The sequence below is a fragment of the Scyliorhinus canicula genome, chromosome 25 (genome assembly GCF_902713615.1).
Source record: "Scyliorhinus canicula chromosome 25, sScyCan1.1, whole genome shotgun sequence".
Lineage (NCBI taxonomy): Eukaryota > Metazoa > Chordata > Chondrichthyes > Carcharhiniformes > Scyliorhinidae > Scyliorhinus > Scyliorhinus canicula.
The window spans coordinates 15466273-15484815 of NC_052170.1; the positions used below are offsets into that span (position 1 = coordinate 15466273).

Below are 18543 nucleotides of genomic sequence, written 5' to 3' on the forward strand. Positions count from 1 at the left end.
CTTCCTCCCCCCCTGTTTGCCTCAGGACCTTTCCTTCCTCCCCTCCTGTTTGCCTCAGGACCCTCCCTCTTCCTCCCCCCCCCCCCCTGTTTGCCTCAGGACCCTCCCTCCCCCCTGTTTGCCTCAGGACCCTCCCTCCCCCCTGTTTGCCTCAGGACCCTCCCTCCCCCCTGTTTGCCTCAGGACCCTCCCCTCGCGCGCGCGTCGCATGTCACACCTGCACCGCCCACGCACCCTTGACCGACAGCCTGGCCACCCAATCGCAGCTCGAGGGCCGTCATTGGCCGAAGCCCATTGGAGTGAGGGGGAAGGGGCGTGGCTTCAGCCGCCGCACCTCCTCGGCCAAGATGGCGAAGCTAGGCTCCCGCCTGCTGGTGCTGCCCAGCCGCCTGGCGCTGGCCGCCGGCGCCGTCGCTTACTGGACTGCCGTCTACTCCCTGACGGTGCTGGCCACCAGCGTGTTCGTGCTGCGGATGGCCTGGGTCGCCGTCAGGAAGCGAGGCCGAGCCTTCCAGTGGCGGCGTCGGGACAGCCCGCCCGCCTGCCTCAGCGACCCGTCCTTGGGGACTCACTGCTTCGTGAGGGTGAAGGTACAGCGCCGCGCGCCGGAGCCGTTGGCTCACCTGCCGGCTTTGAAAATCAATCGGGGTGCGCCCCTCTTGAGTCCGCGCGCGGCGCCCCCTGGGATTTGTAGTCCACTGGCGCATATTGCGCATGCGAACTCCGGAGTGGCAGTGGATCTGTGCCATGTAATGGGACTGGTTCCCCGGTTGTTGGAGAAACGTTTCACCCCATCCATCACTGTTAGGTCTGTGATATCCTCTCCAGTTATTCAGTCTGGATCTGTAAAGACTTACCTGCAAAGACTCGCATTCAAAGTATCGTCTTGCATCATTGACTTTATATATATATATATATATATACATATATATATGTTTCTGGAACCAAAGTCTTCACTCACCTGAGGAAGGAGTGGTGCTCTGAAAGCTAGTGATTCGAAATTAACCTATTGGACTTTAACCTGGTGCTGTAAGACTTCTTACTGTGCTCACCCCCGTCAAACTCTGGCATCTCCACATCGGGTCGGGGGTAGGGTGCGCTTTCGGAGGGTCAGTGCAGACTCGTTGGACCGAAAAGCCTCCTCCTGCACTATGGGGATTCAGTGGAGGTTTTTTTCAACTCATCTAATTCTTGTTTTGATTTATTTTTTTCACAAATGGGTTTATGGGATGCACACATTGCTGGCAAGGCCAACCTTTGGTGCCCATTCCTTTTATAAATTTATTTTTTCTTACAATTTTAAAGTGACCCTGAGTTTGAAAATGACTGATTTAAGATCTCACTGCATCCGTTGAAAAAAAATCAAGACGTTTGTCCTCAAACTTGGTGTGCTGTGTCTTCAAATGCGTCTGAAGTTTAGAGGGTTTTAATCTTTCATCTGCCGGAATATAACACACGTGAAGTTTGCATCCTGATTCGCATAGGCACAATTTATAAACCCGTACCTCAAGAAATCATCTTTATAATGCTTTGTTCCTGTTTTCAGCTTCTCCATGGGTTGACCAGAGGCCCAGGAGTTCACACCAGTACTGCTGGCAGCTACAAAATGGCAGAATCTCTCCCGTGCCCAGAGCATGTGACGTCAATGTGCGGGATGTGTGACCTGCTCTGTATCGCTGCTTCTGGAGAGAAGACTGCATCAATTAAAAAAAAAACAGAATCTGCTCCTGCGTCAGTGCTCTGATGTCAGGAGGAGGCAGTCTGCCTCGCTGGGCTCCGGGCCTGTGCACTGCTGAGGGGGCACTGGTGTGCGGGATGGCGGGCATTCTGAAAGCCAGACATGGCCATTGGGCACTTCTTCCCGTAATTGGGAATGCCGTGACAGATGGCCCGCGAACCTCCCGACAACCACCCATGATCCACCATGTTTACTGGTATTCTCTCAAATTAAGTTGTCAGAGGTGCCGACCTCGCTTTGTAAACCATGACAATGGTACTCCCTTACACTCTGTTTCTCACTCTCGCTCCCCAGGATTCAGGGCTGCGGTTTCATTATGTGGCAGCTGGAGAGAGGAACAAACAATTGATGTTGCTACTTCATGGCTTTCCTGAGTTTTGGTAAATACTGCCCCTTCAGTAGTTTTACTTGAACAATATTTTCTGCCTGTGGTAGGCTACACTGAAGCCAAGTGCTAAACTGGACACTTGTGTGTTTTTTAAACTTTTCTGTAGCTTTAATTTTGTTATTGGCATTCCCATTGATGAAAGCAACTAACTTGAATTGATACAACACCTTTCACATCCTTGGGATGCACTATGGAGTGAGAGGGGCTTGTGTGAGCTTCTCTTGGCTATATTTGTGTTAGTGGGGCACAAAGTGTTGTTTCATCCTTGCCCAATGCTCCCCTTCTGTGCCCAATCTCAATAGTCACACTCTCACCCTCAAGTCAGCAGGCTCAAGTCCAACTCCAGGGTATCAAAGAGACAATTTAGGCTGGCACTCGGCTGGCATTGGGTTGATACTGCACTCTCCAAGGTGGCCCCTTTCGTATGAAAAGTTAAACCCAATCCTTGTCTACCCTCTCAGGTGGACATAAAAGTTCCCTTGCCAACTTTTATCAGAAGAGCAGGGGCGCTCTTCCTGGTGTCCTACCAATATTTATCCCTCAACGAACATTACAAAGCAGTTGGGAGTTCTTTGTCACATAGAAACAAATTAGCTGCCTTGTTTCCTTCACTAGTGTTACACTTCAAAGGTTCCTGCCTGTAAAGTGCTTTGAGATATCTTGAGATTGAAGGGTTCTATATAAATGCAAGTCTTTGTACCATCTTCCTCCTTGTGCAGCCGTATACACACATTCATGCATATATTCCAATCTCAGTCATAGCACGATCAGGGATTGATGCAAATCTGCAGATGACTGCTCATCTGGTTGTTATACTGTTCCTTAACAGTAGGCTATGCCTGGAGATGCCTGTGTCTTGGCTTCAGTTGATGAGAAGCATCATAAACCAGGTGAATAAGCATAGGGTGTTAAATGATGCATATGTTGGTGTCACATTCAGCAAGACAATTCCTGCTGAATGCAGCTCCTTAGTTGCAGGACTGGTTACACTGTCGTTATATTCAAAGCTTGTGCACAGAGGGAGAGTTGGGTGTGATTCACGTGGGGCTGTGCTTGGCAACTGGTGCTGGACCCCAGTCGACCGTTCTATTCGGTCTAGACAACTAGCATTTGCTTTAAATGCTGTTGCTAATGCAGCAAACCACAGTCCCAGAGAACAAAGGAGTTAAGCAGTTCTGATGAAACGTTAACTCTGTTTCTCTCTCCACAGATGTTGCCTGACCTGTTGAACAATGTTCCCTATGCTTACGTACACCGCCTCGCAGCAATCACTAAGGTACTGCGCAGGCCGCTCACAAACTGCCCCCATTAACGTCAAGTGCAAAAAAAAAAGACACAGAGCACTTAGATAGTAAATAAACTGTGCCCACCCACAAATATATACAGGAATAATCACTGCTCAGTCATTCTACCGTTTCCTCTGTTTTGATTCCACTTTCCCAGCTGCAGCTGAATTTTACTTTTGTTAAAGAGCCAAACTTTAGCCAACTACACACACTGGGTGGCACTGCTGTTCAACCAGTTAAAACCACGTGACAGATTATCCCCGAAGCCTTGGGCACCCCACCTGTAGGGGACACTGGTTGGTTGCCAAGTGGGAAGAATCCCAGGTTAGTGAACCAGGCTGGCAGGTCAATCTTCGTTTAAGAATGTTAGCATTCATGTCAGGAGGGGTAGAATACAAGACCAGGGATGTACTTCTGAGGCTGTATAAGGCTCTGGTCAGACCCCATTTAGAGTGTTGTGAGCAGTTTTGGGTCCCATATCCAAGGAAGAATATGCTGGCCTTGGAAAGGGTCTAGCGGAGGTTCACAAGAATGACGCCCTGGAATGAAAAGCTTGTCGTATGAGGAACGGTTGACGACTCTGGGTCTGTACTCATTGGAGTTTAGAAGGATGAGGGGGGATCTTATTGCAACTTAAAGGATATTGAGAGGTCTGGATAGAGTTGACGCGGAGAAGATGTTTCCACTAGTAGGGAAAACTAGATCCAGGGAAACTGAAGGGACGATCCTTTAAAACAGAAATAAGGAGAGATTTCTTCAGCCAGAGGGTGGTGAATCTGTGGAAATCTTTGCCGCAGAAGGCTGTGGAGGCCAAATCACTGAGTGTCTTTAAGACAGAGATCGATAGGTTCTTGATTAATAAGGGGATCAGGGGTTCTGGGAAGAAGGCAGGAGAATGGGGATGAGAAACATATCAGCCATGATTGAATGGTGGAGCAGACTCAATGGGCCGAATGGCTTAATTCTGCTGCTCAGTCTTGTGGTCTTAATGCAGTGCCTTAAGAGTACCAACTCAGAGATAAATGGCCAAGCCTCCCTCTGCTCTACGAGGAGCATAGGTAGCCCAAAAGAGATGAATTTATTTTGTTATAATTTTGACCTTGGATGCTGATGTAAAATGAGCAAGATCGACAGCCTGCTGGACACACCTTTTCCATTAGAATATGATAAAAGGAAATCAGAGGAGGTGTTTAATGAGCAACCAAGCCGATTTTGGGCCTTTGATGTCCAAAAGTCAACGGTAACCCTTTTGAGTCCAGTTTGCACTTTGGAAGCTTCCCTGAGGCTTGACCTAGAAATTAATGGGTTACAACCTTAAAAAAAGAATGCTGGCAATCTTAATTAAAAACAGTAAACTGTTGCATTTGTGGAGAGAAACGTAGAGTTAATGTTTCAGATGTTAATAAAAATCATGATGGAGTAGTAACAATATGATCATTCCCCTGAAACGTTATCTTGTTTCTCTCTCCACAGATCCTGCCTGTACTGCTGAGTGTTTCCAGCATTTCATGATTTTTTGTGGGTTAAATTAGTTGAAAATAAAAACTAAAAAATCTTGGTTAGCTGCAGCCTATTACACAGTATTTCCAGCAGAGGAAACAGCCTAACAGATCCATTGCTGGTGATTATGCTCCACAACGAACCTGTCCTGTACGTTCTCCTGATAAAGAGCAGATAACATTGAAAGTAAATGAAAACCTTCAGTACATCAAGTTAAAATTGAGAAATCAACAGCTGTAAAACCACACTTGGACTTATTGACTGTCTCTGAGTCAATCCAGGGACAACGACAATTCAAAGTCCGAACTCCAGCCTGTGCTGATTACCTAATTGGTTTGAGCTGAAGTGCTCTCATTAAAGTTGACCTTTGAGCGGAGTAGGATTTGGAGAGAATCAGTAAAGTCCCTTGCTCCTGATTGCTGTCTAATGACATTTTCTAGGAATCTGAATTTTGGAAGTTGGATGAAGCTAGAAACACAATAGACTTTGATCACAATGCCCCTCCCCTTGCTATCTAATGACATTTTCTAGGAATCTCTGAGTTTTGGATGTTGGATGAAGCTAGAAACACAATAGACTTTGATCACAGTGCCCCTCCCCACCCCTCATCCAACTGTCAGATGGATCCATCAAGGCTCACTGGTGAATAACACCATCTCATCACCTTTTGTACAAGAGGTTAAATGTTGGCCCCCAAGTGTCTCCCCCAGGTGGACCTGAGTGATCCCTTAGTCACTGTATGGAATCAGAGAAGGTGTGCTCTACCCGATGCCATGGCCAATATTTATCTCTTCAGCAACATCACAAAAACAGATCAACTGGTCATTATTACATTGCGGTTTTTGGGAACTTGTGCGCAAATTGGCTGCCGCGTTTCTGGCACTGCAACTGTGACTACACTTCAAAAGTATTTAATTTGCTGGAAAGCACGTAGGGGTACCCTGATGTTGTGAGGTTCTTCCTTTCTTTGTTTTTAAGCAGCCACTTGTTCAGCAGCAGGGAGCCGTGAACTTCAGGACAGGAGTCTCTGGTGAAAGCAAAAGACTAGCTTGTTTGCAGGGGCGTGGGAATTTCACTTAGTTCTTTACTGCACTTTTATGTGTGACTGCAGGTACATTGTCACAGAATGCGGTAACTGAAACTGTGCGGTAACTGCTAGTCCGAAATGTGGAGCGTGCCGTCTCCTCTCACAGCCCTTGCATCAGCAGTGATGTCAAATGTTTTCTTGTGTCACAGGTATTCATGGCGTTACCAGCTGCGGGAGTTCAAGAGTGAGTACCGAGTGGTGGCGATAGATTTACGTGGTTATGGGGATTCTGATGCACCCTCTGGTCGAGGTGACTACAAGCTGGAGTGTTTGGTGACGGATGTCAAAGATGTTATTGAAGCTCTAGGTATGCTGATTGTGACAGACCCACAGCAATGTGGTTGACTCTTAAATGGCCTCGCAAGTTCCTCAATTTAAGGGCAATTAGGGATGGGCAACATAGCCTTGCCAGCGAAGCCAACATCATGAATTTTAAACAAACCCCGACTCGTGCCATTGAACTATCATGCCAAGAGCTGATCATGGATATATAATGGGATTGAGCTTTGGCTGCCATCCCCTTCCTTGATCCCTGGGTGCTGAGGCCAATTCTATCCCCCTTATTTCTTCTCTGGCTCAAATCAGGCAACGTTGAGTCTTCAGTGACTTATCAGTACAGCGCTTTAACCCTGTTGACGTGGTGCAAAGTCTGTGAATACAATCCGTGTAATGCTGGTTGGGCGGACACCTTGTCCTACAAATAGCCTCCCTGGCCAGTCTGATGGCGCTGTTTTGTGATGTTCCTAGGTTACAGCAGTTGTATTCTGGTGGGGCATGACTGGGGCGGCATCCTGGCTTGGAACTTGGCGATTTGCAATCCGGAGATGGTGGAGAGGTTGATAATCCTGAATGCGCCACATCCAAAATCGTTCCAAGGTGAGCTGACGGCTTTTGTTTATTTGCAGCTCATGGTGTTCAGGGTAAGGTCCTGGCATGGATGGAGGATTGGCTGACTGGCAGAAGGCAAAGAGTGGGGACAAAGGGTTCTTTTTCAGGATGGCAGCCGGTGACTAGTGGTGTGGCTCAGGGGTCTGTGTTGGGACCACAACTTTTTACAATATGCATAAATGATCTGGAAGAAGGTACTGAAGGCACTGTTGCTAAGTTTGCAGATGATACAAAGATCTGTCGAGGGACAAGTAGTATTGAGGAAGCAAGGGGGCTACAGAAGGACTTGGACAAGCTAGGAGAGTGGACAATGAAGTGGTAAATGAAATACAATGTGGAAAAGTATGAGGTTATGCATTTTGGAAGAGGGAATCTAGGCATAGACTATTTTCTAAATGGGGAAATGCTTCGGAAAGCAGAAGCATAAAGGGACTTGGGAGTCCTTGTTCACGATTCTCTTAAGGTTAATGTGCAGATTCAGTCGGCAGTTAAGAAGGCAAATGCAATGTTAGCATTCATGTCAAGAGGGGTAGAATACAAGACCAGGGATGTACGTCTGGCGCTGTATAAGGCTCTGGTCAGACCGTATTTGGAGTATTGTGAGCAGTTTTGGGCCCCATATCTAAGGAAGGATGTGCTGGCCTTGGAAAGGTTCCAGAGGAGGTTCACAAGAATGATCTCTGGAATGAAAAACTTGTCGTATGAAGAACGTTTGAGGACTCTGGGTCTGTACTCGTTGGAGTTTAGAAGGATGAGAGGGGATCTTATTGAACCGTACAAGATACTGTGAGGCCTGGATAGAGTGGACGTGGAGAGGATGTTTCCACTAGTAGGAAAAACTAGAATCAGAGGACACCATCTCAGATTAAGGGGACGATCCTTTAAAACCGAGATGAGGAGGAAATTCTTCAGCCAGAGGGTGGTGAATCTGTGGAATTCTTTGCCGCAGAAGGCTGTGGAGGCCAATTCATTGAGTGTCTTTAAGACAGAGATAGATAGGTTCTTGATTAATAAGGGGATCAGGGATTATGGGGAGAAGGCAGGAGAAGGGGGATGAGAAAATATCAGCCATGATTGAATGGCGGAGCAGACTCGATGGGCCAAGTGGCCTAATTCTGCTCCTATGTCTTATGGTCTTGTTATCTAATAAAGCAGTGCAGACTTGTCTGAGAACGGGGGAGCTGAAACAAGCCAGTTGAAACAGTTTTTGAAGACATTCAGCTAGAGTTTCTACAGGGTTTTGGACTGGAGTCCGATCTGTTCTGTAAATAAGTATCAAGCAACCTCTTAAAGATAGTATTTAACAAAAACCCAATAAAAACATTTATTTAAAAAAAAAGATAGTATTTAAGGTGGACTGAGAGTTGAGGTGGTCTATTTTGTTGTTTAAGTGGGAATATAAATCGCAAGTTAGGGTATTATATTCACTCTATTGAGTAGTATTCTTTAAGGGGTAATTGTAAGCTATTTTCTAGTGTGATGTTAAAGATCTTAATACTGTGTTCGTAATTTAAAAAAAAATTTAGTGTACCCAATTAATTTTTTTCCAATTAAGGGGCAATTTAGTGTGTTCAATCCACCTAGCCTGCTCATCTTTGGGTTGTGGGGGCGAAACCCAAGCAAACACTGGGAGAATGTGCAAACTCCACACAGACAGTGACCCAGAGCCGGGATCGAACCTGGCACCTCAGCGCCGTGAGACAACAGGGCTTACCCACTGCGCCACCGTGTTGCCCATACTGTGTTAGTAATAATGTTTGTTTTAATATCCGGTATCCCTATTTCTTAGTTTATTTTGCAATTACTTCTGGAGCAAAAGTATCTTTCCCTCACAATCTTACAAAAGTAAAATAAAATATTTGGGTTTCTGTCCAGTGTCCTACCAACTGTTGGGGTCTGTTCTGAGATCGTAATAAGCTCTTTATGTGGATCAGCGTCAGATTTTGTTTAATAATAATCTTGTGAAGCATTTGGGATGTTTTACTACGATAAAGATGCAAGTTTCTTTTTAGATTTCCTGAACTTATCCCAGCTGCTGAAGTCCAGCTATATATTCTTCTTCCAAGTGCCAAAGCTTCCTGAGCTTCTCTTATGTATGGATGACTTCAAGGTAAACTGCTCACCTCCTCGGCTGAAAGCATTGCTGACTTTCTCCACGTTTCTGTGTGGTTTTCCTTCGGGTGCTACCACAGTCCCATAATGTGCAAGTTAGGTGGACTGGCCATGCTAAATTTCCCCTTAGTGCCCAAAGGTGTGCAGATTAGGTTATGGGTATAGGCGGGGAGGGCGGGTGAATGGGCCTAGGTAGAGTGCTCTTTCCGAGGGTCAATGCAGACTTGATGGGCCGAATGACACTGCAGTGATTCTATGGACTCAGTTTGCCATCTGGAGTGTGTGGGATGGCCAGTCTGTCATGGAGGCAGCTCAAGGCCATGCCCTATCCTGTCAACAATAGACTCGACCGCCTGAAATCAAAGGCGACAGATTCAATAGTAACCTTCAAAGGGGACTTGCAAAGGAAAGATTTTCTGGAGTACTAACTAATGTTGTGGGGGCGAGGATGGGGAAGTATGTGGGACGAATTGGATAGCTCTGACAAAGAACCAGTGCAGGCATAATGCGCCAAATGGCCTTCTATGCTGTAAGGTTCTGCAGGTCTGCATTACCGTGGGTTGTTGGATATTAATCAGAAGGCTTGTGTGGTCCCTCCCAGCAGTCGAAGCACGCTGAGTCCAACTGCTCTCTCTCCCCTAACTACCCCAACTCAGACCAGTTACTGAGCCCAGGATTACCAGCTGGTCAGGTCACCAACTGCACCTTGGTTAATTCTGTTGAATATGCTTCATCTTCCTCTCGATTTAAGAAAAAATAGATGTTGCATAAAATCTTTTTCTGCACTATACTTTCTAGGCCATGAAGAGCATGTACATGAGTAAATGGATGGGAATCCAGAATAAAAGCAGCAGGTTGACTGAGGAAGAGTTAGAGGCTTATGTTTACAACTTCTCTCGGCCTGGAGCACTGGTGGGCCCCCTCAACTATTACAGGAACATCTTCAGGTAGGAAATTCAAGATTGTACCTTTTGTGGCATAATCTGATTTCAGATGGCTTCTGTGACTCATGCTGTTGCAGTTTGGCGGTTATTGTGTGTTTTTGTTGCCATTCCGTTCAGTATGTATATACAACCAATTTGTGTTCAATGTTTTCTCCCTTTTCCTGCCATTTTTTTCTGTTGCGATCATCATCCTTCCTCTCTCCGTTATTGTTCATTGTCTTCCTCTTCTTCCACTTCCTCTTCCACTTCCTCTTCCTCCTCCTTCACCTCCTCTTCCACTTCCTTCTCCTTCTCCTCATCAGTTTTACACTCCATTTTATAATATTCCCCCTCACCAGAGGTGTTGGTTTGGTTTTGCGCACACATTCCAACAAAGGAATCTCCAAGCAAGTTCTACCTGCGAGATGCCTTTGCGAGACTGAAATACCCTGGTTATCTTCCTCCTCCTCCGACTGGTTACCTCGCTCCGCTCAATCTGCTGTCTTTGTTTTACACGAACAGCGCGGTTGGGAGGAGGGGCTGCGAGTGCCATATGATAGAACCATGGACCCTTACAGCACAGAAGGGGGCCATTCAGCCCATTGTGCCTGTGTTGACTACCCAATCAGTCCCTCTCCCGTGCTCTTCCCTGTAGATGTGCAAATTATTTTTCCTTTCTAGTACTTACTCAATTCCCTTTTGAAATTGAACCTACTTCCATTGCATTCTAGATCACAGTAAGAAGCCTTGCAACACCAGGTTAAGTCCAACAGTTTATTTGGAATCATTAGCTTTTGGTGCGCAGTTCCTTCATCAGGTGAGTGTGCACCGAAAGCTAGTGATTCCAAACAAACCTGTTGGACTTTAACCTGGTGTTGTAAGACTTCTTACTGTGCCCACCCCAGCCCAACGGCAGCATCTCTACATAATTCTCGATCACTGCAGCTTGCTACATAAAATAAAAATCCCATTGGCGCGATTATCCGCCCACCACGCCGGGTGGGAGAATAGCGGGAGAGCCTCCCGACATTTTTCACGCCCTCCCGCTATCCCCCCCCCAACGCCCGACCCACGCCACGAATCGCCGCTCGCCGTTCTTCGAGGCCGATGGGCCGGGCCTTCACGCCCGTTTCAACACGGCAGCAAACACACCTGCTCGCTGCCGTCGTGAAACGGGCATCTGGGGGCTCGATTGGCACGGCAGTACCACGGCCGTGCCAAGGGGGGCATAGACCCGTGATCGGTACCCACGTCTTGCGGGGCGGCTGAGGGAAAAGACGGCAACTGCGCATGCGCGGCTGACCGTCGTCAAGGCCGCGCCGCCGTGACGCATGGGGGCCGCACTCCTAGCCCCGCCCCGGGGGGGGGGGAGAGAATCGGCCCCGGAAGTGGGCGTGAAGGCTGCCGTGGGTCACGGCCTGTCCCACGGCAGCCTTTACGATTCTCCGCATTTGCGGAGAATCTCACCCCATATCTTTCCCCAGTTCATTTGCCAGTTATCTTGAGTCTGTACCACCTGGTATATCCCATAGAATCCCAACAGTGCAGAGGGCGGCCATTCGACCCATCGAGTCTGCACCCATTCCGGCCATTTTTCTCTGTTGCGATCGTCATCTTTCCTCTGTTATTGTCATCGTCTTCCTTTTCCTCCTCCATTTCTTCTTCCTCCTCCACTCTACATCCCAGCCACATCTCCCTATCCCCATAACCTAACTTGCACATCCCTGGAAACTTGGAGGCAATTTTGCATGGCCAATCGACCTCTCACATTAGGTGTGACGATGCTGCTTTTAAATGACTACCAAAATTGGCTGCCTCGTTTCTTGAATTACAACAGCGGCTACACCTCAAAATACTTAATTGGCTGTAAAGCATTTTCAGATGCTCTTAGATCATGTAAGTCGCTGTATAAATGCAGGCCTGTCTGCAGGTTACAATTCGTAAACTAGCCCAGTAGTGGCCTTTGATCGGATAAATGTGGAGAAAATGTCAGTCAAAACACGGGGCCGTAAATGTAAGCAAATTCCTAATAAATTGAATTGGGAATTCGGGAGAAACGTCTTTACTCAGACTGGCGAGAATACGCAACACACTACCACAGGAGTTAGGCAAGGTGACTGACATTTAAGGGGAAACTAGATAAACACAGGGGGGAGAAATGAGTAGAACTTTATGCTGATTGGGTGAGTGGAGGCTCATGTTGAGCATAGACTATTTGGCAGGACTGTCCTGTTTCTGTGCTGTAAAATTCAATAGCCCATAACTTTCTGCTTGCCCAGGTCGCATTTAGGGGGAACTCCAATAATGCGGTGGGGAATCCCTCCAGCAAGTTTCCACGTAAGGGTTGACCCGGCAATTGCCTAGAAGTGTTAATTTCCTCTGGATCCCCCCTTTCACGGTCTCCTCCTAATTGTCTGAACCACTTACATTTAGAACTTACCTTCTTCCTTTAAATTGTCCCTTTGAGCATCTCCTTTATGGCAGCTAGTGTCGTAAAAGGGGCATTCCTATGTTCCCTGCGCGCAGTTACTCTTCGACAATGCAACCGGAGGCACGCTTCACTGCTCCTGTCTCACCCAGCCTGAGTGAGGAAGGTTGGAAGTTTGGACGAGTCGGGGCTTCGTAATTTCAACGTGGTTAATTCATTTCGGACTGGCAATCCGCCGGAGATTACCACTCTGCGGAAGTTGTGGGCATGTAAGCTGTTTTCTTCCCAACTAGATTTTCAACTTGCCCCTGCTGCAGGATCAGGTTTGTGCCACTAGAGGCTCTCAGTCAGCTTTGAACCCTGGCCCTGCGCAGCAGCCATTCAAAGGCCTAACTTCACACTGAGTTGGGGGAATCCAGATATTTCACCCCTGCCGTCTATCTCTGCAACATATTTGTTCGAGTGTTTCACCAGTTACTGTGGTTGGCCTGGAATACAGTTGCACCCATCAAGTGTGGGAATACATTTTGGCCTGCAGTGACAGATACAGGCCAGATATGTTATCCACATGTCAGATGTCCTCTGGTTTTCATTCCTCATGTAAGAATGACCGCAATTTCCAGCACTTTATTGTATTTTGAGGGGGTAAAATGTAGGGGAATGGAAGTCATAGCTCAGTCTTGCCCTGCCCATACATATAGTGGGGATCGCTGAGTAAGCAGTCAGGAGCATGGCTTTTTCTGTAGCTTGCCAAGACAGGAGTGCTGAGAGCTGATTGTGATTCATTGAAATGCTGGGACTAGGGATAGAAGGAAAAACTCAAGTTACTTGGCATGCATGACCCTGGCGCCCACAGGGCTTGTGGCTTCAAATAGCTTCAATGGGGTCATGATGATCTCTGTCCACCTGTTGCCTCTCCAGGATGGAGCGCATGGCAAGCGTGTGAGGGGTGCACAAATATAAAAGCGGCAGGCTTCAGAGGGGAGAGATGGAAATGAAGGAAGAATAAAATATTGAAGCATGCATGGCTGCTCCCTTTCCAATCTTAAGAACATGATAACATAAGGAGCAGCAGGAGTAGGCAATTCAGCCCCTCCAACCTGCTCTTCCATTCAATCTGATCATGGCTGATCTCCTTGCGGTCTCGACTCCAATTTCTCCATAAGCCTTCACCCCATTATTAATTAAAAATCGGACTATCTCCTTAAATTTACTCAATGTCCCAGCATCCACCGTACTCTGGGGTAGTGAATTCCACAGACCTTTAGAGAAGTAATTTCTTCTAATCTCTGTTTTAAATTGCTCCTCCTTATCCTAAAACCATGACCTGTCATTCTAGATTGCCCCACAAGAGGAATCATCCGCTCTACATCTACTTTGTCAATACCTTTTGTCTTATAGATCTCAATGAGATCTCCTCCCATTCTTCTAAACTCGAGCGAGTATAGGCCTAAAATAACCAATCGCTCTTCATAAGTCAAGCTCCTCATCTCTGGAATCCATCCAGTGAACCTCCTCTGAACTGTCTCTAATTCTCTGAGTAAGCATGGCTTCTCTCCCCTTTGTTTTAGCTCCCTTCACAATCTCCGGATGTCCCAGTACACTTTTTGTGGTGTTATTACTGTTGCAGCGAAGGAATTGCATGAAGGAAGCATATCAAGCTCCCACTCGACAGAATAAGCATCATTTGTTTTTATAAACAGGAAACGCTGAATAAACCCAGCATGTCTGGCGGCATCTGTGGAGAAACAGAGAGACAGGAGTTTTAAGGCTAAATTACCCTTCTGAAGCTAGAACTGATTTCCAGCAATCCTGTTTCTCTTCCCGCAGATGCTGAATTTTTACAACATTTTATTTCAGATTTCCAGCATCCGTAGCATTGTGCCTTTATCGTCACCTGTTTTAGTTGTGTTGGTTGAGGGATAAATGCTGGCCACTTGAGAAAGAAAGATTGCCTCGATTTAATCAGTTCTGTGGGTGGAGCAGAAGGGAGGAAAGAAGTTAATACTGGAATAAAGAAATTGCCTGCCTTGGGAAAGAAATACACAATTGTGCTTGTTGAATGGCCACAACTGGTGTTCACTAATTTCACCTTTATCACACCTATGTTAGTATCTTGTTAATGGAAATGAATTGTTACTTCATTACTTCTGGGGTATGAAAGACTATTATTTTTTAAAAAGCTTTTGGCTGCAACATGGTATAACAGCATCTATCCTATTGCATGTCAGGCAATAAGCTCTGGTATTCTCTCTTTAAGCCTCTTGCCTCAATATCCTTAAGACATTTCTTCAGGCCTATCTCTTTCACCATGCTTTTGATCACATGTCCTCATCTCTTATGTGGTTTGGTGTCAAATCTTTCTTCTTAACGCTGCTTTGAAGCACTTTGGCATATTTAACTTCGTTAAAGGCACTGTGTAAATACTGGATTTTGCCGCCTAGTGAAATATGAACTGGCTGCCCTCTGATCTGAAGGTGAGACGCCGACCTACCAGCTGAGCCAGGCTGGCCCTCGCTGACTGTATGTGCTTACTTCTGTTGCAGCAACCACCCGGCAACGTGCCACGATGTGACCGTGCCCACCCTGGTGATCTGGGGAGACAAGGACGGAGCTCTGGAGGTTGGCATGACTTCCCATATGGAGCAGTACATAAAGAACGTGTTCCGGTTGAAGGTGGTGCCTGGGGCCAGTCACTGGGTCCAGCAGGACCAACCCGATGTAGTCAACAAACTCATCTGGACGTTCCTGAAGGAAAGCAACAAGTAGACTCTCGAATCCACACGATGTGTGCATGATGCATCCTTACATGTGTGTGAAACATAATTTATATACAATCTTCCTATAAGGAAAAATAACTTCACAAATTTATAACTGAAATTTTTTTATAGTATCCTAATTGAATGTTATTAAATGCAGCAAATGCTGAGGTTTATAATAGCACAATGGCTACGGGTGACAGAGCAAGTGCTCTTTCATTATGTTCTCCTCGCCAGTCCACTTGTGCATAGTGCTGTCAAATGATTGAACAAAAGGGAGGAGAAAAGCTGCAAATCATGGGGGGTATACCTCACCAAGTGAGAAACAGATTCAAGTTATAGGTGACTGGCGACCAGGACTAGCGACCAACTATTCTCATCCTTTAATGGACAGTCATGGACTAATGGGGTAGCACCAGAGATGTGGGTTCGATTCTGACCTCAGGTGACTATCTGTGCGGAGTTTGCATATTCTCCCCGTGTCTACGCGGGTTTCCTCTGGTGCTCTTGTTTCCTCCCACAGTCCAAAGATGTGCAGGTTAGGTGGAGTGGCCACGTTAAATTGCCCCTTAGTGTCCAACGGTTAGATGGGGTTATAGGGATAGGGTGGGGGAATTGGGCCTGGATCGGGTGTTCTTTTGGAAGGTCGGTGCAGGCGCGATGGGCCGGGTGACCTCCTCCTGCACTCTAGGGATTCTATGGAAGTCAGTTTACAGAACCTCCTTTTCCGGCATTGCTAGTTTGGTGCTGGCTGTGGCTTGTAGGATAAGCTACCGGGAAGAATGGAAGAGTCTACCCAGAATTATGTTTTCTCTGCACATTGCCTGGATAACGGGGGACACTGGTTGATGTCTCATCCCAAATAAAGTCACCACCAACAGTGCAGCCGGCCCTACATTGGAGAATCAGCCTGGGCAATGGTTCAAGTGTCCAGAGTGGGACTTGAACCCACTTTTGAGTTTAAAGTGAGCGTATTATCCACTGAGTTAACAGTCAGCTGAATGGAGGGGAGTGTGGGAGGCAGTGAAAGTGCTGCAATCCTGTCTCCAAACTACATAGAATCACCCTTAACTTTTCAAACAACTGGGAGCAGCTCGGTGACACAGTGGTTAGCACTGCTGTCTCACAGTGCCGAGGTCCCAGGTTTGATCCTGCCTTTGGGTCACGGTCTGTGTGGAGTTTGCACATTCTTCCATGTTTGCGTGGATTTCGCCCCCACAACCCAAAGATGTGCAGGTTAGGTGGATTGGCCACGCTAATTTTCCCCTTAATTGGAAAAAAGCAACTTTTCAAACAACACTTTTCTACTTCCTTTTTTCTTCTGAGGGGGGGGGGGAATTGCAAGTGACATTCACGCCACACAAGTGCCAGGCAATGGCTGTCTTCAACAAAAGAGAATCTAACCACCTTCTCTTGACATTTAGCAAGATTACCATTTCTGAATCCCCTAACATGAAATAGACCAGCCGTATAGATACAAGAGTCAGCCAGATGTTGGGAATTATGCAGCAGGTGTTTCACCTCCCAACTCTCCAAATCCTGCCCACTATCAGCAAGGAACAAATCAGGAATGTGATGGAATACTCCTTCACTTGCTTGGATGAGTGCAGCTCCAGTAACACTCGAGATGCTCAACACCATCCAGGACAAAGCAGTCCGCTTGATTTACCCCCCATCTGCCACCTTAAACATTAACTTGCCCCACCACCGATTCACACTGGTAGCAGTGTGTATCATCTCTCCTTTCTCCCTTTTGCTCTGTCTCTATCCCTTCCTTTTATTCTTTCTTTCTCTCCACCGCTTTCTTTCTCTCATTATTTTCTTCTTTCCCCCACTCTTTATCCTCCGCTGCAGCATTTCATCAAGGTTCCTACTACAATGCTCTTTCAAACCTGTGACCTATATAATCTACAATGACAAGGGGACACTACAACCTGCCAGTTCTCCCTCAGGTGGCCCACCATGCTGACTTGAAAATATATCACTGTCCCTTCATTAACACTGGGTCAGAATCCTGGGACTTGTGCTCCAACAACATAGTGGGTGCAGCACCTCCACTAGATGGGCTGCAGCAGCTTAAGAAGGCAGCTCACCACAACCTTCTTAAGGGCAATTAGGGATGGGCAATGAATGTTGGCCAGCAATGCTCACAACACAAGAACAAATAAAAACAAAAAGCGGTATGTCATTGCATAATCTTAGAAAAATTTAGTTACGGAGTGTTTTTAAAAAAACAATGGAGTGATAATGAGCTTTGGCTATTGAGGGTTGGAGTGATGGTTGTATGGAGGACATACGGTATTAAGGTAATAGTAATGGTTTGAAATAACGGCTAATGCTAGTATAGTTCGTGGGCACTGTGTGCATGTCTGGCCATTTAACACCCAGTGACTTAATCCCCTGCTGTCCATTGCTGGAGATGATCAGTGATGCGAACTAATGATTGTGTGTTAGGGCACCACAGTGGCGCAGTGGTTAGCACTGCTGCCTCACGGCGGCGAAGTCCCTGGTTCGATCCCGGCTCTGGGTCACTGTCCGTGTGGAGTTTGCACATTCTCCCCGTGTTGCGTGGGTTTCGCCCCCACAACCCAAAGATGTGCAGGGTAGGTGGATTGGCCATACTAAATAGCCCCTTAATTGGAAAAAATGAATTGGGTACTTTAAATTTATAGAAGAAACTAATGATTGTGTGTTAATGTTGAGCTAAACGGCATTAACTTTTACTTTTAAGTCTGTCTCATCTTTGTGGAGCATGCTCATTGGGCGAATTGGACATTCTGAATTCTCCCTCCGTGTACCCGAACAGGCGCCGAAGTGTGGATTTCCACAGTAACTTCTTTGCAGTGTTAATGTAAGCCTACTTGTGACAATAATAAAGATTATTATTGTGTCATAATGGCCATGAAGTAGACAATTTCATCCTTAAGTCCATGCTGACGTGCTAGAGCAATCCAGTAAATTCCATTCCCCTCACCCTGGCCCCATTGCCATGCAAGTTTATGTCTCGCTAGTGCCCATCCAATTTCATTTTGAAATCATTGATCGTTTCCACTTCCACCACCTTTATTGGCAGTGGGTCTCAGGATACTGCTGTACGTCTTGATCTTATTCAACCAAATTGGCCCTAACTATTTGGATACCCCTGGTCTGGGGGCTCTTCATCTGTCCTGTTCAGCAGCCTCAGGAGTTGAGAGGGGAATGGATAGGCAATTGGTTCCCTCTGCTTATCACACACATGCTGAACTTGCTGTTTTGAAAAGACTTGTCTTCCTTTTCTCTCTTCCTCATTCTTTCTCTCCTTTCTCCCTTTTGCTCTGTCTCTACCTCTTTTTTTATTCTTGCTTACTCTCCACCCCTTTATGTCTCTCTCGTTCTTTTTCTCTTTCCCACTCTTCTTCCTCTGCTGCCAAGCACAGGTAAACTCCGGATCTAGA

The 18543-nt window shown here is 46.6% G+C and overlaps 1 protein-coding gene across 3 annotated transcripts in view; it reads left to right on the forward strand.

Moving 5' to 3' along the window:
• The first annotated feature begins 313 nt into the window (after positions 1–313).
• LOC119957043 (epoxide hydrolase 4-like) overlaps positions 314–18543 on the forward strand; it is a 31446-nt gene continuing 13216 nt past the window's right edge. Inside the window, exons 1-7 of one of the 3 annotated variants that reach the window (XM_038784637.1) lie at positions 316–590; positions 2033–2118; positions 6149–6306; positions 6747–6875; positions 8900–8997; positions 9798–9946; positions 14897–15161. In XM_038784637.1, coding sequence (XP_038640565.1) covers positions 348–590; positions 2033–2118; positions 6149–6306; positions 6747–6875; positions 8900–8997; positions 9798–9946; positions 14897–15119 — 1086 coding nt within the window. In that variant the 5' untranslated portion in view covers positions 316–347 and the 3' untranslated portion in view covers positions 15120–15161. Of the gene's footprint in view, positions 591–2032; positions 2119–6148; positions 6307–6746; positions 6876–8899; positions 8998–9797; positions 9947–14896; positions 15385–18543 lie in introns of those variants that run through there. The other 2 variants (XM_038784636.1, XM_038784638.1) reach the window with 2 other exon arrangements.